The 24,577-nt window shown below is 39.7% G+C and overlaps 1 protein-coding gene across 1 annotated transcript; it reads left to right on the forward strand.

The window, feature by feature from the left end:
* The first annotated feature begins 31 nt into the window (after positions 1-31).
* LOC140159120 (GPI ethanolamine phosphate transferase 3-like) lies at positions 32-19,403 on the forward strand. The gene is given in 7 exon segments (XM_072182477.1): positions 32-919; positions 10,825-10,976; positions 13,335-14,517; positions 14,520-15,182; positions 15,932-16,128; positions 16,858-17,040; positions 17,989-19,403. Coding segments are annotated over 7 exon segments (3,390 nt in total). The 5' UTR covers positions 32-102; the 3' UTR covers positions 18,184-19,403.
* The last annotated feature ends 5,174 nt before the right edge of the window (positions 19,404-24,577 follow it).

A 24,577-nucleotide genomic window follows, 5' to 3' on the forward strand; every position in this document is an offset into this window, starting at 1 on the left:
CGAGGATGACCTATAACCTAAAATGGCAGCTTCCTGAGCGAGCGTGGAGTCTGCAGAAATAGTGTGTTGTTTTTGCCAAAATTCTACCCTTTTACGGGCATAATGGGGATTGGAATCAAGCTGTTTGCTTTTCTAACATGGCTAGCTATTCTATATGCAATTGGTATAGCTCTTTTCACTCGGGGTTTCTTACTGAACCGTCTTGAAATTTCTCGTTCCAGTGACTGTGAAACAGATTCCGTTCCATTTCCATCTGTTCGGTTTTTGTCTTCAGGATCAGCACACAAATCTGAAGGGCTTACTGACAATCAAAATCATTGTGTTCAACATCAAAGATTTAGTAAAGCTATAATTTTAGTCATCGATGCACTACGGCATGATTTTGCAGTGTTCAACGAGTCGCTGCGTGCTAGTAAATCGCTGCCATTTCAAAACAAACTTGTCACTATTCGTAAACTGTTACGAGAAAAACCGCATCATTCTCTGTTGTACAAATTCATCGCAGACCCACCAACAACAACTCTGCAAAGACTAAAAGGCCTTACAACGGGTAGTTTACCAACATTCGTTGATGCAAGTAGTAATTTTGCCGGTTCAGAAATTGTTGAGGACAATGTAATAAGTCAGCTGTACAAATTAGGAAAAAGAATAACTTTTATGGGTGATGATACTTGGGAGACGCTTTTTAAAGATAAATTTATCAGATCTTTTCCATACCCTTCATTCAATGTGAAAGATCTGCACACCGTAGACAATGGCGTCATCTCGCACCTCATGCCAGAAATTAGTCGAAATGATTGGACGGTGTTAATTGGTCACTTTTTGGGAGTAGATCACTGTGGTCATAGATTTGGGCCATACCATTCGGCGATGGCAAATAAGCTAACACAAATGGATGACGTAATCAGGTATGAATTCAGTCTCGAGCTAAAAAGGCAGGCTATACCTGGCATTTCAGGGTCAGAATTTGCGCGAGAATCCAAGAATCGATTCTTGCAAAGAGTCTCGTTAACAGATTTGGGCGAATCAAAGTTGATTTCTCGCAAACTTTTGTAGTTTAAATACAGAAGTTGATTTGCAAGAATCAAATGATTCCCGCAAATTTATTCTGCAAGAATCAAGATTGATTCTTGCACTGTGAAACAAAATTCTGACCCTGCATGTATTGACAGCTGATGATTTTTCAAACTGCTATTTTGGCAGGAAACAATACGAAAGCAATGCTGGTTTCATACTTTCTGAGTTCTCATGCATCAGAGCGGCGCCACTTTTGAGTTGACTTGAATTCAATTCCTAGCAATTTGCTGCTTTGGGCAAATCGGTAGGGTGATTTGGCTTGTCACTGGTCAAGGAAAGTATGAAACCAGCATTTAAGAGATACCGTACGTGTATATTGTTTTGCCATGTCATTATTATTATTTGAAGCATTTTTGTATGTATTTCACCAAAAAATAGTATAATAAGATGTTATGCACACAATAGGCTACGCCAGTTGATTCATAGTTGTGTGCCCTTAAGGTGCACTGAGCCTGGATGGGCTCTCTCTCTCTGTCTCTGCACTCGTGGAAGCTACATGTGCCTGGTTGTGATTATCACATTAGATTAATCCCTAATCCTTTTATTGGCGTGGTGGCAGCGGTGGGATTCAAACCAGTCATCTCTGAAGTCTCTCAGCTGACCTTCCTGACGAAATTGGTGGTCATCTTGAACCCTAATTGTGTGATCTTTCACAAGACTGTGAGCGACCAGTAAGCTTAAAACAGTAAGCTTAAGCCTGCAAGGCTGCATATTAGCTTTTATTCTGGTTCACATACACGAGTGTAAAAACAATCAGCAATGGCCACAACACATCGTGCGCCGAGGCAATGGCCTCTAACAAAGAACGAAACAATAAACTCATTTGAAAGCTGGAAACATAACCTCCAGTATACACTGTCATTAGACCCAAGCTTTTCTCCCTACTTGGTTGAAGGAGCGGTATGGGGCAAAAAGTCAAAAACTTGCCCTCTTCGAGGTCTCACTAACGACGGTGAGGACATACAGGAAGCCCAAAGGAAAACAGCAGTCCAGAAAAATGCTGCATTGGAGCTTATGCTTGGACAAATAGCCAACTATTGTCCAATTATCTCACGAAATACAATACTCAAAAACTGCACCAGCCTGAAAAAGATATGGCAAGCCATCCGTCTCCATTTTGGCTTCCAAACAACAGGTGGTCACTTCCTAGAGTTCAACAATATTACCCTTGGCCCTGATGAACGGCCAGAGGACTTGTACCAGCGTCTAGTAGCATTCACCGAAGACAACCTCATGCGTGAAGGAGGCGGCATCAGTCACCATGACCAAGTCATCGATGAAGATGAGGAGATTACGCCTACACTCGAAAACTTTGTAGTGTTAACGTGGTTGCGTCTTATAAACCCTGATCTGCCCCGATTAGTAAAGCAGCGATGCACGGTACAGAGCTAAGATCCGCGCACCTTGGCTTCTATCAAAGCCGAAATTTCTCAAGCTCTGGATTCGCTCCTGGATGAGCTGAGCTCAAACGATGCTGCTCGCAGCATGCGCACTAGTAGCCAGCGTAGACCGATGCCTAAATTGAAAGCTAAGAAATCATTTGGTAAATCCTGCCCTCTGTGTGAGCAAGCTGGTCGGCATGACCATGCGCATTTCTTAAGCGAGTGCTCGTACCTCCCTGAAAAGGACAGAAAATACCTGGCCCGCTCGTCAGCTTAACATCCTTGATGATTGTGACAGCGACTCAGATTTAGCATGCGCCTTTGTTGACCAATCTGACCTTAGTGCGCAGCCCAATGTTCAGACAGCGCTGCAATTCATGTTGATCAGTCTCCTTATGTAGATGCATTCCACAAGCACCATGCGGTCCGCATCACCATTGACAGTGGATCCACTGGTAATCTCATTCATGCGAAAACACTGTCCAACGATTAGGATGCCCCATTCATCAGAGTTCGCAGTCTGCCCGTCAAGCTGATGGGTCATCCCCTCTTAAGGTAGTTGGGGAAACAACCCTCACCTTTACTCGTGACAGACACTCCTTTGTCTTTAAAGGTCTAGTTGTTAGAGACCTTGACGAAGAAATCCTTGCAGGTATTCCCTTCATGAAATGCAATGATGTCGCAATTCGCCCTGCTAAGAACCAAATCATCGTGACAGATGGTACAATTATCACTTATGGCGCCAACAAGAGCCCCAAATCCCAGCACCCTGTTCGTCGTGCCCATATACTTCGTGGACCTTCTCAAAACACTACCATATGGCCAGGCTCATACGTTGAGGTAAATCTCCCTGCAGACACCGTTGAATCAGATGCTACTTTTGCCATTGAGCCCGTGTTGATACCCCGCTCGGTAGGTTCCTACCGCCCAAACAAGCCTGGCCCAAGCCTGATGTAATCACAAGTATTGCAGGCAGGGTTCGCATTCCCAACAATACTGGTGTGCCACTTGTCATCAGAAAGCATGAACATCTTGGCCAGATACACACTGTTTTTTCACCATCACTAACTTCTAAGCCATCACACACTGCTGCAGCAGCATCAGTCAATGTCCCAAAGCCCAGTTCACGGTTAACTACTCAGCTGCTGTTGCCCTTGACCCAGATGGTATACTTGGCACTTGTGAGCAATCCAACTTCCGCAGTCTTCTCGATGAGTACGATGAGGTTTTTGACCCTAGTTTCCCAGGTTACAATGGTGCTGTCGGCCCTTTCAAATCTGTGGTTAATATGGGACCGGTCCAACCCCCCAACGCAAAGGTCGCCTCCCATTGTATGCACAGGATAAACTCCAAGAGTTGCAATCAAAGTTTGATCAGCTTGAAAAAGCAGGCGTCTTTGCTAGACCTGAAGATGTCGGTGTGTGTGTCGAATACCTTAACCCGTCCTTTCTTGTCAAGAAGCCTAATGGAGGCTTTCGTCTGGTTACTGCATTTGCTGATGTCGGTAGATATAGCAAGCCACAACCCTCTCTAATGCCCAATGTGGACTCAACATTGCGTTCAATTGCCAAATGGAAGTATTTGATTGCCACTGACTTGACTAGTGCTTTCTACCAAATCCTTTATCCCATGAGTCCATGAAATACTGTGGTGTTGCAACCCCTTTCGTGGGTGCGTGTGTATACACGGTGTGCCATGGGTATGCCAGGTTCTGAAACAGCCCTTGAGGAACTGATGTGTCGTGTCCTTGGTGACCTCTTAGAGAAAGGTGTCGTAGCAAAACTCGCTGATGACTTGTACTGTGGTGGTAATACTGTGGATGAACTTGTTGAGAATTGGCGTCAAGTTTTGCAAGCTTTGTCTAAGTCTGGGTTACGTCTTTCTGCTTCCAAAACAGTCATTTGTCCCCAAAAGACAGTAATTCTGGGTTGGATTTGGTCAAATGGAACCCTTTGTGCTAGCCCCCATAGCATCGCCACACTTTCCAGCTGCTCGCCTCCAAGCAAAGTTGGTGGCATGCGGTCCTTCATCGGTGCATACAAGGTTCTGGCCCGTGTCATTCAGAATTGTGCCAGTCTGGTAGCCCCATTAGATGATGCTATTGCAGGGCACCAATCAACTGAAGAGCTTACATGGTCTGATAGTCTGCATACTGCTTTTCACAAGGCTCAAGCAGCACTGTCTTCCGCTAGGGCAGTCACACTTCCCCATCCCAATGATCAGCTTTGGATCATTACTGATGGATCCGTGAAGAAACATAGCATTGGGTCGACATTGTATATTTCCCGCAATGACAAACTCTTCCTCGCCGGGTTCTTCAGTGCTAAATTGCGTGATCGACAGCCAACATGGTTACCCTCAAGAAATTGAGGCGCTGTCTATTTCTGCCTCCACCAAGCACTTCAGTCCCTATGTTATTCAGTCCAAACACAAGACATGTATCCTCACTGACAGCAAACCTTGTGTTCAGGCATATGAAAAGCTCTGCGGGGTGAGTTTTCAGCCAGTCCTCGCGTGTCCACATTCCTCTCCACTGTCAGTCGTTTCCAAGCATCTGTTCGTCATCTTGCAGGATCAGCTAACACCCCCTCAGACTTTGCTAGTCGTAATGCCCCTGACTGCACTGAGCCCACTTGTCAAATATGCTCCTTTATCAACCGTGAAGAGGAAGCAACTGTCCTTCGTGTTTCCGCACATGACATTCTGTCCGGGAAAGCTAAGCTCCCCTTTGCCAGCAAAGCAGCCTGGCATGCTATTCAGCAGGAATGCCCGGATCTGCGACGAACACATGCGCATCTAGTTCAGGGCACTCGCCCTTCAAAGAAAGCTACTTCTGTCAAAGATGTGAAGCGCTATTTGCAGGTTGCATCTATCGCTAGAGATGGCCTACTTGTTGTTCGTCGTGATCAACCATTGTCCCCAACTCGCGATTGTATTGTTGTTCCCAGACAGGTCTTAAATGGTCTTCTCACTGCCCTGCACATCCAACTTGACCATCCTCCAAACATCAGCTCAGTTTGGTGACCCAGCGTTACTTTTATGCTCTTGATATGGACAAGGCTATTGATCAAGTGACATCAACTTGTCACCAGTGTGCTTCTCTGTCCAATGCCCCTAAGACATTGATCGAGCAGTCCTCAAGTGACCCTCCCGATGCAGTTGGCATTTCTTTTGCAGCTGATATCCTGAAGCGTAGCCGCCAGCTAGTCCTTGTGCTGCGCGAAACCTCAACGTCCTACACAGCTTCTTGCATTGTCGAGAATGAACAACATGGCACTTTGCGTGATGCCCTGATTCAATTGTGCATTGAACTTCGTCCACTTGATGGCCCCCCCTGCAGTCATTCGTACTGACCCAGCACCAGGGTTTGTTCGACTCGCCAATGACAAACTTCTCACACGTTACCATCTATCGGTTGAGATCGGTCGTATTAAAAATAATAACAAGAATCCTGTTGCTGAGAAAGCCATTAAGTGAGCTTGAAGATGAGTTGCTCAGACAAGATTCTACAGGTGGTCCGGCTACAGCATTATCACTTGCCATTGCTACTGCAGCCCTTAATACTCGTGATCAGATCCCGAGGTCTTTCAGCCCGTGAGATGTGGTTTCAGCGAGACCAGTTTACCAATGAGCAGGTTCCTTTCACTGATTGTCAAATGATTCAGGCCCAGCATGCCTTGCGAAAAGCCAACCACCCACACAGTGCTCATTCAAAGGCCCCATTAGCCTCTGCCTCCCCAGCAGCAGAGTTGGAGGTTGGTGATCTTGTCTACCTCTACTCAGATCGCAAGAAATCTCATGCTAGAGATCGCTACTTAGTCACTACTATCGAAGGCCCATGGTGCAACATCCGCAAATTTGTGGGTTCGCAGCTTGAATACTTCTTATCGTATCAAGAAATCTGAGTGCTTTAAGGTCCAGTATTATCCTGACCTGGATTCTCGTCCCTTTCCCAAGTCGTCTCCACCCACCGAGGATTCCGAGTTTGTTGAAGTGGTCCCTGAATGTACTCCTCCAGAGCCTCCTTTCATACCTGGCGAGTTGTCCACACCTGCTACTTGTGACCCCCTGCCCAGGAATGCTAATCACTCGCACCCCAGTTCTGAGTCAGATCCTCGCGATCCCTTGCGCGATAGCGGTCATAGCTCCAGCAATACCAACGGTTTGGTTGCACAGTCTAATCCATGTACCGGTAACAGCAGTGAGGTTAGTGAAAGTATCCCCCAAGCTAGTATGGTTGGCCCTGAGATCATGCCACCATTGCTCACACAAAGGCGTTCCGCGCGCCCTCACAAACTTCCTGAGCACCTGAAAGACTATGTGTTAAACTAAATGGACAGGTCACTCTGACTATGACATTAATCCATCATCGGTGTCCTCCTATATGGTCACTTCATTGAACTTTGAACTGATTTACGTATGTCATTTGGAATTCTAAAAGAAAACTCTGGAACTGACGTTTACTTCTTTGAACTTTGAACCATTTTACATTCATGTTGAATGTCAGTTTGTCATTGCAGACAAAAAGACTCTTGAACTGTTGATGTTATTGACTGTTGGCACATTGCCTATTTTGAGTGTTCTAAACCAACAGTGTCTTCATTCACATAAGCTGTTAGATTGGTTTCTGCAAGTCAGTTGTTAGTAGTAGTTGTTTAGTAGTGTTATCCTCACTTCCTTGTGAGGAAAGTGATTTTGTTTTTTCTTTAAAAGACAAAAAGAGAGAAAGAGGTAGTTACGCCAGTTGATTCATAGTTGTGTGCCCTTAAGGTGCACTGAGCCTGGATGGGCTCTCTCTCTCTGTCTCTGCACTCGTGGAAGCTACATGTGCCTGGTTGTGATTATCACATTAGATTAATCCCTAATCCTTTTATTGGCGCTATGCAATTGTAAAACAAGTTTGATTCAGTTTTGTACATGTGCTACATGTACAATGTATGAACTTAATGAAGAGCTTATTTCCAAACCGTTTTAAGTCCACAAACCCATGTTTCTGATTTAACTGTGTGATATTGCAATGGGTTGTCACAGGCCGTTGAAACTCATATACCAGCGCAATGCAAAAAGGTGGCGACACCGTCGGCTTCCCCCGTGTATTACCCACCAGCGCCATTGATAAGTCACGGCCGCTGCCATATATTGAATTTTGGTACAATTCATTTGTTTATGTGTCTTATGTTCTTTCTTTTATAACTATGACCATTAATACACTTTAAATATTAACTGTCATGACTGTATCCGTTTGTTTGGTAAATTTTCATGAAATATTGATAAATTGAAGAATTTGTAATTAAACCCTGGGCGTCGCCATTTTAGAAAAGTAAAGAAAAATGCTGCTGCCACCACGACAGTACTAAAAGCTACCTAAAAAAATATGCGTAGTGCTGTGGAGACTTACGTTAACATGACGTCACGAATATATGCTAATTAAAGAAAAATGCTGCTGCCATCTACGTCCACATGTTGCAAGCGTGACGATCGCTGACCTCACATCGATGAACGGAGTTGCAAGTCCATCGCACTTCGTGCTCTATAATACGTCCATGGTTGTCAATGCTATCTATCTAGGTACATGTATTATGATTTCAGTTGGATGCACCATGCACAGTAACAATACTGTGTGAGGCCTTTGTTTCCCATGAGAACAACAGTTTGCATTCTTGTTATGCAGCATGGTACAACTCATTGTTGCTATTGTCAAACTTGTCAAAGTATCGGTAACTGTGATTGTATGACACTGATATTCAAAAGTATCTCATTTTGGAAAATGGATCTCATATTTGTAATCATCTCAAATTGAATAGATTTGAGAAGAAATTTGAGATCCAATTATATATGAGATCCAATTTGAGTGACAAATTGAGATATAATCCACCCAGTTAGGTTTTATTGGGTGCTAAGTTGCTAATTATTATAGTTGATGAAGTATGGTACTGTATAGAACCAGTGTCTAGACTTCTCATGGTCAAGTATGGGTTTAATTGCTGTTCATGGTCTTTTGAGTATACACAAGGTGACCATATGGTAAAGTTGATCTAAAAATGTTTTTCTTCTTCCTTTCCAAAGCAAAAAAAAATCAAGAAAATGTTTTTCAAATTATTTTAAACATCAGAATATCTCACAAACTTAAAATCTGAATACTCATAAAATCGCTTGGAAAATTGCAAACTCAATCAGTATTATAAACAAAGTACTACAAAAAATTAAAAGAATAACAGCTCTATAAGTAATGTGGAAATAATTCATGCAGTGAAAACTGAAGCAAAACCCTGATATTTAAAGTGGGATACATACATTTGAAGTATGTATCAATATTAAATAAGATACGTTTCATAGTATTGACCTTGTCTTCTTGGCAGAGAAACCTGATCTGCAAGCACAAAATTACCATACTACTTCAGCTATTAAATTGGAGTAATTAGGCCTTGCTCTGTCAAAAATACAATTTTGATGATACCCAACTTCTTTGACCATGAAATGACAAACATTTGGTAGCACCAATGTATTAAGCACCAATTGGGTGATTATGGATCTCATATTGGTACTCAAATTCATTCTCAAATTGGGTCTCAATTCTATCCAATTTGAGATGATTTTCAAGATGAGATCCATTTTCCAAAATGAGATAGTTCTGCACAACAGTGTGACACAAGTATAAAATTATGAGACACATGTGGTTGTGGACTAAAACACGGTTTGGAAATAAGCTCTTCATACATGTAATATGTACGGTATGTTTAAAAATGTCATTCAGTGTACATACATAAACTTACTTCATTTGTTTTACACCCATCACTTCGGTCAATCATAACATGTAGCAAAACTTAGTCCTGCAAGGAAGACTTTATAGTCTTTTATCATGTATTGACATACATTGTATGGACCTGAAGTAGGGATGCACTGTATGTCTAAGAAATCCAAAGTTCATCAAGACATATTATTTGTCAAGTTTTTTTGTGTGTTAAGTTATTTATTTTTTCGGTTTTGTAGTGTCCCTGGACCTAGAGCTATATATGCTAGGATCATTCATGGTTGACTTACGTACATGTACTTGCATGATTGTTTATGTTTTTTATATGAAAAGTGATCATTTGTATTCGTGTCATACTCTAATTAGAAATGATAATCAAAAATAGTGTACATTGTATGACATGAATACAAATTATCACTTTTCATAAAAAAAAAAAACAATCATGCAAATTAAAAAAAATTTTTTTTAGTAAGTCAACCATGAATTCTCCTACATGTAGCATACAGCTGTAGGTCCAAGGAAATTTGAGTATACTGTATAAGTGGTAATTTTCGCGAGGGTTTTATTTTTGCGGATTTCGCAATTGGAGTGTCATCCGCGAAATTAACACCTCGCGTATAATGTATTGCAAGTATAGGGCAAGACTAGGCAATCATGAAAATATTAATAACAAGATCGCAAAAATGTTTCTCTCACTCAAGAGGACAAGAGGATAAGTGCTTAAATTTCGAACACTGCTCACTCTAGTTCGTGAAAATAACTGTATGCAAAAATTACCACTTAAATACAGTAGTCCCACCCCCAATTTTGAAAACTGTTCACCTAAAAACGAGGTGGGACTCGAGTCAGTACGGTAATTGGGTCTTTAGTTTTTAAAGATACCTTTTAATAACCAAAAATGGATATGCAAGTATCTAAATTTAGTGATGAAACAAAAATTATGACCCCCTCAAAACACGGCCATACATGTACATGTATACATTTTGTGAGTTTCTAATGTCCAATGGCAAGGAGGTCCATACAAAAAAATGTAATACTGGTGTAACACTTTTAAGGTGGGTGAAAAGAAAGATCATACATGTAATCAAAATAGTATATTATTGTCACTTCAAGTACCGTATTTTGTCAAATAAACGCCCCCGGGGGCGTTACATTTTCCCAAGGGGGGGGGGGGCGTTTATTAGAGGTCATTTTTAGCACGACAATTCCCGTTAAAATCATTAGGTAAGCTTAAAAGTCACGCTAAAATGACGAACTATGAACTTTTGACACTGACTTTTGGTTCACTGCCGGTTGCCGATGCAGATTTTCGCCATTTATTGCTGCTATTATCAACCATGTGAGCAACTTGGTAAGCTTACTACACAAGATAGCATGGAAATATCGAAATTTTTGAAACATCTTGGTTGAAAAAAGTGGTGGGGGCGTTTATTTGAGGGGGGGGCGACTATTTGATGAAATACAGTACGGTATGTAACACTTTTTCACACAGATGACAAAATCAATGCACAAAACCATCCAATTCTCTCTCAGTTGTGTAAAATATAATTTGCTCATAGTTTGTCTATTGTTTTTTACCTTCTGTTTTTTTTTTTTTTTTTTGTTGTGTTATAGAAGACATGGACAAAGACACTATACTGTTTGTATTTGGTGACCATGGTATGACGCCCACAGGTGACCATGGTGGGGACAGTGCTGATGAAGTTGGTGCTGCTCTTTTTGTATACAGTCCAAATCAGTTGTTTGAAGAGGATGAAAAGATAAGAGTAAGTTGGTGATTAAAGGAAGGTGACCTGATATATTTGGAAAATCAAATTCTTTCAAACTTATATAACATAAAATGTTGCCACTCTCAAGCATTCATGCAAAATGATCATGTAAATGTTCCTTGTAAATGCGACTAATTCTTTATGGAATTACTGACATTTAAGTCAGCGTAAAACTGGTAGTCTACAGTGTTTTTATTAATGATAGTCATTATGATCATGTAATAAATTGATATCAAATGGAAGATCCTATTTTTATGCCTCCACCGCGAGGCATACTGTTTTTGCAATGTCCGTGCTTCCGTCCTTCCGTCCTTCCGTCCGGATGCGATAATCTCGGGCATGGATGGGCGGATTGACTTCAGATTTTCAGGATAGGTGGGTCATGGTCAAAAACTCTGGCTACTTTTTTTTGGTTGAGGTTCAAGGTCATATACTGAGGTAAAAGGTCATTTGAGGTCAGAGGGCCCATTTTTTTTATTTACCTCTTTTCTCGGAGACTGGGGTCGCATACGTTCCTCAAACTTGGTGGGTGGGTGCATCTTGACCCCAGACAGAACAAGTTTATATTGGTTAGTGGGTCAAGGTCTCCTGAGGTCATGCAGGGGTCATCTGAGGTCAAATTAGCAAAAATAGTCATATGGCCATGAAACTTGGTAGGTACAATCAACATTTAGAGCCAAATTTTTGGAAGGTCATTTTGGGGTCATCTGGGGTCACCCAGGGGTCATCTGAGGTCAAATTAGTAAAATTGTCGTATTGGCATGAAACTTGGAGGGTACAGTCAACATTCAGAGCCTAATTTTTTGAAGGTCATTCAGGGTCACCCAGGGGTCATCTAAGGTCAAATTAGTAAAAACTGTCAACATTTAGAGCCAAATTTTTGGAAGGTCATTTCGGGGTCATCTGAGGTCATCCTGGAGTCAAATTAGTAAAAACTGTCGTATGGGCATGAAACTTGGTGGGTACAGTCAACATTTAGAACCAATTTTTGGAAGGTCATTTTGGGGTCACCAGGGGTCATCTGAGGTCAAATTAGTAAAAACTATTGTATGGGCATGAAACTTGGTGGGTACAGCTAACATTTAAAGCCAAATTTTTGGAAGGTCATTTTGGGGTCACCAGGGGTCATCTGAGGTCAAATTAATATAATTACTATATGGGCATGAAACTTGGTGGGTACAGTCAACATTTAGAGCCAAATTTTTGTGATTAATTCGACAGTTTTGACGATTTCCTCGAAATATACCAATTTGGAACACCAAATTTTAATATGTTAATGAGAAAAATATGAGCTTTCACCTGATACCAAAATCTGCATTTTGATAGGGTTAAGTTGGGGATGAGGCTGTCAATCAGGTTACCCCTCCTTTAAAAAAACCCTTTGCATAACAAGCTGGCCATAGACTTTAACATAAAAAGTTGTTAGACATATTTTCTCAAAATGGCAAGCGCTTTCTCAAGAATCACTGAACCAATCCTGGGCTTGTTTGTACCCATTTTAATGCATTTTTCATGCTACTTCCAAATATGGTCTATAGATCTATCTATCTATCTATCTAGGCTATGTCAATCCACTGTTGGATGTAGCCCTCCTCATGATCACTCCATACCTTTCTATCTAATGCTACTCTACGCCCATGTTGTACCAATATATGATGTTATATCATCTCTCCACCTCCTCTTCTGTCTACCTCTTCTTCTTTTTCCCATTCTTGGTTGCCATTCTAACAATCTCTTTGTCCATCTGTTATCATTTCTTCTGGCAACATGTCCAGCCCATCTCCATTTTGATTGTTTGATTTTTCTCAAAATGTCTGCAACACCGGTCAGCTGTCTGATGGTTGAGCACCTTACTTAAGTTTAACATTTGCCGTTCCATTGCTCTTTGAGCGGATTGTAGTTTAGTTTCTAAGTGTTTAGTTAATGACCAAATATGGTCATGGAAATGTAAAATATGGAACTTGTCGTCTGCAGTCAATACTCATGTGGAGACGGCAAAATGGTGACTGGAATGACAGGAGCCATATTTTTCAACTCAGTAGACACAGTTCTTAGTATATAACTGATCTTGAAATTTCACTTACCGGTACTTATGACATTATCACAGTTGAATATGACAATTATCACAGTTGAATTCTGACATTATCACAGTTGAATTGTGACATTATCACAGTTGAATTCTGACATCACAATTGAATTATGACATTATCACAGTTGAATTATGACATTATCAGTTGAATTATGACATCATCACAGTTGAATTATGACATCATCACAGTTGAACATTTTATGAAATCACAGTTGAATTAAATAACATTATCACAGTTGACATGATTTATTTTTTATCAATTTCAGGATGAAACAAAAACAGTTTCTCAGGTGGACTTTGTACCAACCCTGTCATTGCTACTGGGTCTACCCATTCCATTCTCCAATCTTGGCAGCATTATACCAGAACTATTTACCACCCTACCCAAACACGATTCCATTACCAAGGATATGGAAAGACTGCCGAAAGAAATGCGAGTCCTTTTCAGCAAAGTAGCGGCACTGCGAAGCAACGCTCACCAAGTGAATACGTACATAGAGACATACTCCAAGATGTCCAATGAGTTCCCTCACACAGAATCTTCTAAACTGTTGGAAGTCTTCAACAAAGCGGAATCTATTTTGCAAAACATGTCTTCATTGACAAAAGATTCACATCAAAAAGTGTTGGACAATCTACAAGATGCTGAGGACTTGTATAAAGTCTACTTATCGGGGGTTAAGGATATGTGCATCCGAATATGGGCACAGTTTGATATGATGTCCATGATATTGGGACTAATTTGCACAGGTGCTGTAATTTTATTTTGCTGGATGCTGATTGCTCGTACCCAGTCGGCGGGCGATCGCAGCACTCTGAGTTCAACCCTTGAAACTTTGTTGCTCACCTCATTCTGCGTCTACGCATCGTTTTTAACTCTTAGCATCGTGCTTATTCTATTTACCGATGAACTGGAGGAGGCGTCGGTATCCACGATAGTCTTGCTCCCAGCCATTCCATCAGCGCTTGTCACTATCGCTATGATATTTCTGCATTTTCTCGACGGACAGTTGGGATATATCCTAAGAACACATATTTTTAGAAACAGTAAGGAGTCCATCTTTTGTGGAACTCTGACGGTTGCCAACGCAGCTTTATATACGTCAAACAGTTACATAGTGCAAGAAAGCTATGTGAGCACGTACATTGTACAGTCTATTATCATATTTTGGTTTGTTTGTACAGGATTGAGCCAAAGTAGGACTACCAAAGAGGCTCTTACTAAAAAAACAAAGATTGAGAAATCGAGAGATATTGGACATCTCATTACTCACCCTAGAACTTTTCTCATACTGTTTCTTGTAGTATTTTTAGTGTGTGTCAGATTCAGTACGTACTTTTTTGCGTGTCGAGAAGAGCAATATCCAGACTGCGAGGAATCCACTTTTCTCCGGCCTCTGGCTAGCTTTACCGACGAGAAGAGCGAGTACAGACATTACAGGTACTTTGTTTCGTCGCTTGTTTAGCGATGCTCCCGGCGTCGCTCAGCTACTGGCTGAATAAACAGGGCAATCTGAATGGCACCTCGGCGTCGTCGTTGAGCATCACATACGCCCTCCCGGCAGCCACAGTTTGCGTATGTCTTCACTGGGGTCTTCAGTCACTGCCAGAGAAAATCTTGGACAACATTCCTGGGTGGGAACAGGTCATTCTAGCAAGAGTTGCCTATGGTCTGCTTGGCATCTCATTGGGGTCGCTCTTATTCGATCCCATGTGCGTTTATCTTGTACCTAAAAAAGATAGATTAAAACTAGCGAATTCAGGCGATTCGTCTGTATCCGACGATGCAGCAGCACCGAAAGTGGTGGAGCGTCCAAAAGGGATGCGCAAAAGAAACCCAAGGCAGCCGCTGGAAGAGGCGCCCTCAAGTGACGGTGCCGACCCACCTGGATTCATTCCACCTATTGTGTATGGGCTGGGGACGGTGTTTTCGTCAGGGTTCTTACAAGGTGGTGTGACTGTATGTCTGCTATTAGCGATGCTACTGGGAGATGGGTTTGCTCCTGCGGTACTGCTACTGATATGTCAAGCAATGATGTTCTTAGAACTGTATGCTGTCATTAGGAGAGCTCATCTGAAGGTGCTAGAGATGTTTCCCGGGCTCATGCAATTAGGTAAGAATTAGTCATTCTTAGTCCAAAATCTGATCAGTGAATGGGCGGGTGGGGGGAGGGCATGTACCCCCAGTCGATTTGAAACTGAAGAAAATCCCAAAGAAAATTGCCAAAAATGGCTTGTGCTCCCCTCATCAGGCCTGGTGACCCCCCCAATCATGGTCGTACCACAAGGAGTTTGTGAGGATAATTTTACTGATCCTTAACAAAATTCTAACAGTTTGAAGAAGTCATCATACATTTGGTAGTGCAAGAAGCCACTATCAGCAATACATGTAGTTGCCCTATCACATACATTTGACAATTTCTGCATTTTATACACATAGAAACCTGGCTACATTATTGCAGAAGGGAGCTGGCACAAATCCCTCAATTTCATGATTACAAGTATGTTCTAATTCTAGTTAAGTGAAGCAAATGTACCCCCAAATAATCTGAAATATTAGCAATTTATCTTTATTTTGAGCAGAAATTGTGTAAAAATTCAGGACAGTAGTACTATACCAACATGTTGATGCAGCTGTTTCGCTTGTGCTTATGCAGCGTCTTTAAGCATGTGCTTGCGTACACCAGTACTTTGAGTGAATGCTAGCGATTTGAGGCTGGGCTAAATGAAATGCGCACTGATGTCACTGCTACAACAGGGTGAAAAATGGTATCTCTTTCAGCTGCACATGCCCAAGCAAACAAGAATTCTCCCAGAGTTGAAGTATTGCTGAAAACTAATCATTATATTCTTTATTGTGCAGGTTTATTACAAGTTCCCTGGTACGCCATAGCCGGCTGGGGTTTCATGGCCAATCAGTACTTCTTCGCTACGGGTCACCATGCTACAGTACCATCCATCCGATTTGAGTCAGCGTTTGTGGGTTTCTACGGCGACTTCCCCAAATATTTGTACTTTGTTCCTGCTCTGCTGATTACTCTCAACACATTTGCTTCACAGGTAAGGTTCAGGCTGTCAAATTCAGGGCCCAAGGGGGGTGGCACGGGGGGCACTCCCACTTTGGGGGTGATGCTTATTTGTAGGGCTGTTAAGACCCACTTTTTTAGCACCGCTGTCACCCAAAGACCTGATATTTTTATGATCACATGCTTTCACCTGAAGACCCCTTATTTTTCCTTTCGATCTGTCACCCAAAGACCCTTATATCAATTTGAACAGCAACAAGTCATATATCACTGATTTTGTTACTTTTGAAATAACAAAACCTTTTGAAGCCATTTCGAACTAGAAATTCAATTCTCCAAGCTCTTACCCAAAGACCCAATTTTAAAAAAGGTCATATTCTTACCCAATGCCCCCCCCCCCAATTTAGATCAAAACGGTCCGTCTGTCACCCAATGACCCCATATTTTATACATTTTGCTCTCACCTAATGCCAAAAATTAAGCTCTCACCCAATGACCCCATATATTTTATATTTTGCTCTTACTGAATGCCCCTTACTGTGAAATTACCAGCCATATACCTATCTCCATTTCATATTGAAGTGCCCCTCCCCTCCCCAAGTCCAAGCATTTTCAGTACAGTTGCCTTTGTAACATTTGCTCACTGGCCTTGAAAAGGAGTACCCATGAAAAATTAATTTTGAGGCCTAGTAATAAAGGTTTTGCCAAATTTTACATGAATTTGTTCTTCTTTATTAATGTTTTGTGCATGATTGAATTTCAGATACTATTTGCTGTTGTTTTACCACTCCTGGTGGTATGGCCGTATACAAGAGGGAGACTGTTTGAGAAGAAAAAAACAGAAGAGGATAGGAAAGGAGAGATGAATATGCATCTCAACCCAGATGAACTCAGAATTGCCATGTTTCAACTTTTTGTCCAGTACATGGTTTTCCACGCAATACAGGTAGGCTGTTTGTAATAGTTTCATTGATTACTGTATGATCGTAGTCGCATCCCTCTACGACACATACAATAGACTAAATCCGTAATCCATCACTCGTATATTCCCTTATGCACCATAGCGCGACTGACTAGCGGAGCCTGTGTACCAAGCCGTAGTGACAAGATCACTCTCTGAAGTTCTAAAAACAACAAACTCAGTCAAAAGGTCACACAGTGTCAGTGCAAGAAAGTGTATGCAAAGTCTGTCACCACTTAAGTCTACACTGTATTACACTTTGAGCATAAAATTTGGGTGCAAAACTCAAAGATTTTGTTCCTCAAAAGAGGATTTTATTACAGTATACATGATTACACATACAGGCCTCTGGCCCAAGAATCCATTTATAATAAAAGTAAATGATTTATTACAACTCCTTCAATATTTCTCTCTTTTCTTGCAGGTGAGTAACAAAAATTTTCCTAGATTATTTAAAATATGTTTATTAGTAGCTTACATTTAAAGATGTTTGTGAAAATATTGTGGAATAAAACGTTGTTGCTCAATAACAAAAAAGTTACATTCGAGTACAAAATGAAACTCATCTTCAACTAAACCAGAGTAGCAAACTGCAAAATCTTTCTTTCTAAGTTTAACATGCCAAGTCTCAATTCTGACTGAAGAATTCTGAAAATAATATTTTCAATTTCATTGATATAACTGTTTAATCAAAGTAGCATCCCTCCCCTAATACGGTACAGCACTTCGAGCATAAAATTGGGTGCAAAACTCCAAGATACACCTTAGTTCCATCGATAACTGTATGATTGTAGTAGCATCCATCCCCTACTACTGCACTTTGAGCATAAAATTGGGTGCAAAATACAGCAGAAAATCAAGCCTTCTCAATATTAATTTAAAAACAACAATTGATTGATATCTATTGTTCTCTTTTGTTGTTTACCTTTGCAGGTGTTTGGCACCATGTTGTCAGCAACCATTCATCGTCGTCACCTCATGACGTGGAAGATCTTCGCCCCACGCTTTGTCTTTCAAGGTGCTTCATTCTTAGTGGTGTCTATTGTTCTTGTCGTGATGTACCCCATATTCATCAGAATTGACATGGCCCTGTCCAAATGGCTGCAACGATTATTTGATGAAGTATAGCCCAGTCGTGTTTCGAGTACTGCTATGCATGCATTTCAACTCTGCTGTTTCAAAGATGTCACAGGATAATAGTACTTTTGTTGCACTGTGCATAGGTGAATGCAGAATTTAAAAGTGGCTCAAGGGGAAGTAAAGAGGCTAAAATTAGCTAATATATAGGCTGAAAATGCGCTGAATTTGCCGATTTGAGGGGAGCCCATGGCCTCACTGATACCCTGCCCAGGTTAGCCAATGTTGTGAAAGAATCAATTTTGATCTTGTGAGGATCGTTTCATTTTCAAATTGGGCTTTTCCAGTTGAAATCCATACATCCCCTAAAAGATCGACATGACCTTAATCTCCCACACAGGGGGTGTAGGATTCAAATGGGATCACCCATTGAGGTAGCCCCATTTGAAATTCACAGTCCTTGTGTGGGAGATTAAAGTTGTGTCTGGATTTCAACTGGAATAGCCCATTGTTTCTACTGTGTAGACATTGAACATAATATAATGTGAGAATCATTAACTTGTGACTTGCTCGCATCTTTTTTAGCAGGAATCTTTGCAATAATGGATCTGGGTGGCATTTCTTAGCCAGCGTATATACGTTTTTAATTTAGTTATACAGTGCAAACTCGTTTATACAAAATCTGTAAATAACACAAAATACCTGATAACCCAAATTCTTGTCAGGTCCAAAGCTGTGATATATTGTGTTATGAGTCTGGTAAACAGCCGAATCTGTCATTCGTCTTTTGTTAAATTCATGTTGCGCATGAATTATTTTTGAATTATAGCGAGAAAGGGATTAGCGCTTTAGCTTCAGAGGGCAGCATATCAACTTTGTAATGGTGATCATGCATCGTCGACCATACTGCGCTGCACCATTAGCTAACCCTGTATGCTGCCCTCTTTTGCTTACTTATCACCAAAAGATGAATATGGATGCCAAACTCGTTACTGGTCCTGTGTCACAACCTGGGGTACCTTTGTGTTACATAGTAAAAAAATGAAATGGTTCAAACATTTTACCTACACATCTCATTTGAAGTGGTTCATCCTTCTGAGCATTTTGACACCTTTTTTATGGAAATCGGTTAAAAAATGAGAGAGTGCGTGCAAAAACAATCACAAAGTAGGGAGGATGTAACCCCACCACTTTTTTCCACATTTACAATCATTCTGAGCAAGTATTGGTCTTTTAAATGAACTTTTGTATTTATTCACTTGGTTTAGATGTCTGGGAGTTCATTTAGACATTTTTTACTAGATTCAAATTTTTAAAAGGGTTTTAAATCAAATTTACAATATGAATCCCTCCCCCTAATCCTCCTCCCCCTAATCCTCAGCCACCCTTGGCACATTTCATGCCAAACGTCATAAGAAAATAATTGAAAAATATTTTAAAACCGGATAAAAACATGAGCAATATAGAATAAATTAGCCTCAATTTAAGAGCTAATTGAATCTTCTAAGTGAAGGAATACTCAAGAGACAGTGTTTTGAAATCCAAACTGCACATCAAAATGTAACAAAGCCACCTTTTTGTGTACCCCAGTATATGGCACAGGATCTACTATATATTTAATACATTATATAAAGACCTGGTGACTCAAATCCAAGGCCTGACAATTTTGTGTTAACGAGGTTCCACTGTAGCAGGAAAATGATTGAATGTAAATTGTTATTTTGTTAAGAATTTGTACAACAGTAGCTTATGGTGCTATGTATCTATGAACAGAAAGCCAGTCAATAGTACAATTCATCAATATTATGAGGCCAAAAAAATATCTTTGGTTGCTCTCAGCGACCCACCCAAAACTGCACAACCCAAATTTATGGGGTCTAATGAGCATTTTAAGGAGTCCGAAGTTCAAAACTTTAAAAATGGTCAAATACTGATTTAGAGTCCACAAATCAACCAATCACTTTTTTCCGAAAAACTTTAAATTTGGATAGTATCAAGGACATTTCATATTTGTTATTCGCTTATTTTATTTATTAAATGCATATTTGATTTAAAAACAGGCATTGTTTCCATTTAAATTCACTTCAAAAATGCACAATTTTGTACCATAAAATGATAAAGTATTTGTCAATACTTGCCTTTTCAAAATGGAGGAAAAATGAAGGAAGAGCCCATGAAAATTTTTTTTTTTTTTGGCCTGATATGTGATACATAGTGCTGTCATTGAAATGATTTTTTTCCTTGTCGACATGTTGAAAAAATTTGTCGACAACATGGTCGACATCAGTCGAGAAAGTCAATGAGGTTGAATAATAGTTGTATATACCACAGTAAATACCACGGTAAATGCTTATTCTCCACATTATCTTTAATGCATGCGCTTATTATACAAGTTAGGGAAGCTACTTACTAAACGCAAGACATCATGGTTATTTTAAAGATTTTTAGTTAATTTTACCACTGTTTGGTACTAAGTACCATGTGTCATAAACAATGTCAATAAATGTTGTAATCCAAATTTTATGTCGACATCAGCACTTTTTCTGAGACTGATGTCGATGTCGACATAATTTCATGTGGATGACAGTACTAGTGATACCGGTACATCCTTTACTCAAATGGTGCATTGTATTTGTGTGAAAAAAAGAAAAACAAGGGGCAAATTTAGGTGTTATTTATTGCATGGTAGTAGAATGTGCTTTCGCATCCTAAAACATGTCTTAACTAGAAATTGAGATGTACCCATTATTTTGTGCAATTTCCCATACTAAAAATGGCCTTCACTTTCAGGCATAAAACAGTGTGTATTTCCCTTTGTGTTGCCCTGTGAATTTTCATATATTTGGTATTGCTTGTTTGTAATTTGTACCGCACAACTCTGATATATTGAAAAAAACTAAGTCTATCAAATCTTATAAATCATTGTTTACCATCGTATTTTATGGTAAACTTGCATTTTCGTAATAATTATTGTATTTGGCAAATTATACACTTAAAAAAAAGTAAACCGACTAACGGACCCTGACTATGTAGCTTTATAAGGGCAATACAATGTATAGTAATTTTTTTGGCCTAATTTCAGTGGCGTAGTGTGGGTCATCATACGGGGGGCACATGCTCCCCGTGCCCCTATGATGCTACGCCATTGCCTAATATCATATGGTCTACGGTCCAGCGCCTAGAGACCCTTTGTTTTGTGCGCTTTATAAATGTCCATTATTATATTATTATTATTACTTGAAGCTCAAAAAATCTTTTCAACAGGTATAATTATAAATTAACATTTGTCTGTGGTCACTTTTGCCTATCTAAGGAGGAAGCTGCTTGTCCTCATTTAAAATATATTGGACGCATTTTGTCTATTTTGCTATCAAAATGCACACAATTTGATATAAAATTGGATCGATTGAGCCCATATTTGTTGGTTGAGCTATGAGTTCTAAAATATTGGACGAGACGTAGTCGATTCCAATATTTTAAAACTCATAGCGAGACCCATAAATATTGGGCGTAAAGCATCCAATTTTATCATTATTTATATGTGTCTGGTTCAATATTTTCACACACTTGGATCCATTAAAACATAATAATGAATGAAATTGGGTGCTATTTCATTTGTGTGTACGTACGTTGAATTGAATTATAATTTGATTATATCTCCCAATTTACTTAGCCCATTGTATGTACATTGAACCTATGCCAAGCAGTGTTACTGTTCTGCATTTAATGCAGTTTTGCCACAATTTTTTAGTCATAATGATAATATATTGGACTATTCTAGTTGAAATCAATACACCTCCGATGAAAACATGACCTTAATTTTAAACACAGGGAGTGTGAATTTCAAACAGGGTTACCTTAATGGGTGACTCCATTTGAAATATATACCCCTGGTGTGAAAGATTAAGGCCAAGTCTTCCGTAGGGGTGCATACATGAAGATTTTTCAACTGGAATAGTACGCATCTCATGCTATGCATGGAATGATGTACAATGTATTGAAATATTGCCTCAAACCTACCAATGACCTTTCCCCATCAGTATTAAAACCAGCTAAATCCCTGAACTGCCATTTTCAGGAAGTTGTATCATTGCACTTAAAATGTATATTTTGAAAGTAAGTGCTCTTGTTGTAAAATATTAAATGTCCAGAGATATAACAGAGCCATGACCTTTGATACATATCTTGCAGAAAAAAAATCAGTACATATAACTTTTTATATTATATTATAATGGCCATAAAATGTATACCTTTCTCAATTGTCATTGATATAATTTGGATTATGCATTTGGACAGTACTTGCATTTGAACATTGCTCATAACTCCGGAATACCCTTTACAATCTATGTGTTGTATTAAATGCACTTTATGTCATAAAATGTACAGTGTAGAGGGTATTCTGTACTTACTCCAAATCTTTAATGTGCATACATGTATCATACCAGCAATCGGAGCAGCTATTGCTAGTCTAGTGATCAAATGCCAGTCGCAATTTTAAAAATGCAAAGAAAGTTGCCTTGATGTTGACCGGTTACAACTTGATGCTAGGCATGCTATAGCGACTTCTGATCCATATATATCTGCAGTCTCCTTGCGATTGCTTATACTCTGATCAGCTCGTAACAGGCAGGCCTCATAACATTGTGGATTAGTATAGAATGGTGTACACGCAGCTGGGCGCAGCACCTACGTGAACTGCGTATTGCGTGACTGACGCACGCTTTTGCGAGTCTACGTGTACGTAAGTTGGGACTTTGTTGACTCGTGCAGTAACAAAAACCGAATAATCCTCGCCTATTACGAGCTGATCATTGTATAGTATGATTGGGCATGAGATTTTCTGTAATTTAGAGTGGTGCAATAATTATGTGTACCCGGGTTGTGAATTACAGGAGGCCAAGGTTTTTTGGCACAGGCAAGGAGTGATTTTTAGCAGACCATTTTGAGAATTCACCACCGCGGGTACACATAAATTTTGCACAGACCCTTATTGCCATGCATGATTAACTTGTGTGAAGACTAGAGGTGTAAATTAACTGTTACTTGTCTATCCATTTAAACGGACCACAATCCGGTCAGTTAACTATGTAAAAAAAAAGGTTTTTTTAAACATTTTTTGGGGGTAAAAACCCCCAAATTATTGGAGTTCCAAAACAAGTCAACAATGGTTGATAACAAATGCTGGACCAATATAAAACAATTTGAAATTATTTAAGAAATATGCACGAGGAATTTGAAAAGTGCCCACCATATTTTCACAGCACTGTCCTACTTTAATAGATTAAAAATGTTAGGAATTTTTTATGCTTAAACGGATAGTGATTTTCCTAAACGGATATAGTGCATCTGCGGTCAGTTAAACATGTAAACGTTGACACCCCTGGTGAAGACAATCATTATATCATAAACACTTGTAAAAAACCCTACCTATATATAATTTGAAAACATGAAATATTTACCAAAAACTTTCATCATTTATGCAGTCTAGTCTAAAAATGATTGAGATTAGAGGAATTTTGTAGATCACGATAAAATTGAGAGGTCAAGAGTTTTAGCGGTTCTCCGGGTATAGTGTCTTTAAAGTGCCCTATAGGTGGGCTAGCCCAATGGCAAGTTAAAGCCATATTGTAACATTTGCGGAGCAGCGCCCTCAATGGTTATCCAATTCATGAATTTTACACACGATTGTAAATGTAATGTGCTTTAGGCACTGTAGTTGTGACAAAATGTGTGATTTTGAATAAAACGATAGAGTAAATGTATGTTGTTTCATTACGATTGAAAAATTACTGACGATGTTCATAACACTGCACATTCACATCAAAAAGACCAACCTCGGTAATGATTAATGGATTGACATGCAGCGGTGACATATGCGCTTTAATTAGCAAGGTTTTTTTTTGCCTCATCTGTTTAGGTCAAAATTAATTGAAAGGCGTCATCATTATGGCAGTGAAAACTAACATTAAAATAAAGCCAAGAATTTTTTGCTTTACAAATGCTAAATTCCGCTTTTCTCCGCTTTGTAATTTTAGCACATTTCTGACATAATAAAATTTCGCAAGAATCTTACCTTTACTTGGGTATATCATGGCTGCAATGTGAGGTAGGACAGGCGTTGTACGGTAAATCTATGACGGATTTTACTTTATTTTTATGACTTGTGAAGACCCATTTCATTTAGTATTTTATTTATTTCTTTTCAATTGTATTTTTTTCTTTTTCTAGGTCATTTTTGCTTATTTTTTATATTTTTTCTCAGAAATGCGTTTTCCGCTTTACCTCCGAATTCCGCGATTTTCGCGGAATTTCCGCAACACGGAGAATTCTTGGCTTTACATTAAAAGTATTTCTTATGGAAATGTTACAATATGACTTTTAGAAAAGTAGAAAGATATATGCATGTAATTGTATGTTTGTTCATTAATTGTTGGTTACTGTAATG

The sequence above is a fragment of the Amphiura filiformis genome, chromosome 8, assembly GCF_039555335.1.
Source record: "Amphiura filiformis chromosome 8, Afil_fr2py, whole genome shotgun sequence".
NCBI lineage: Eukaryota > Metazoa > Echinodermata > Ophiuroidea > Amphilepidida > Amphiuridae > Amphiura > Amphiura filiformis.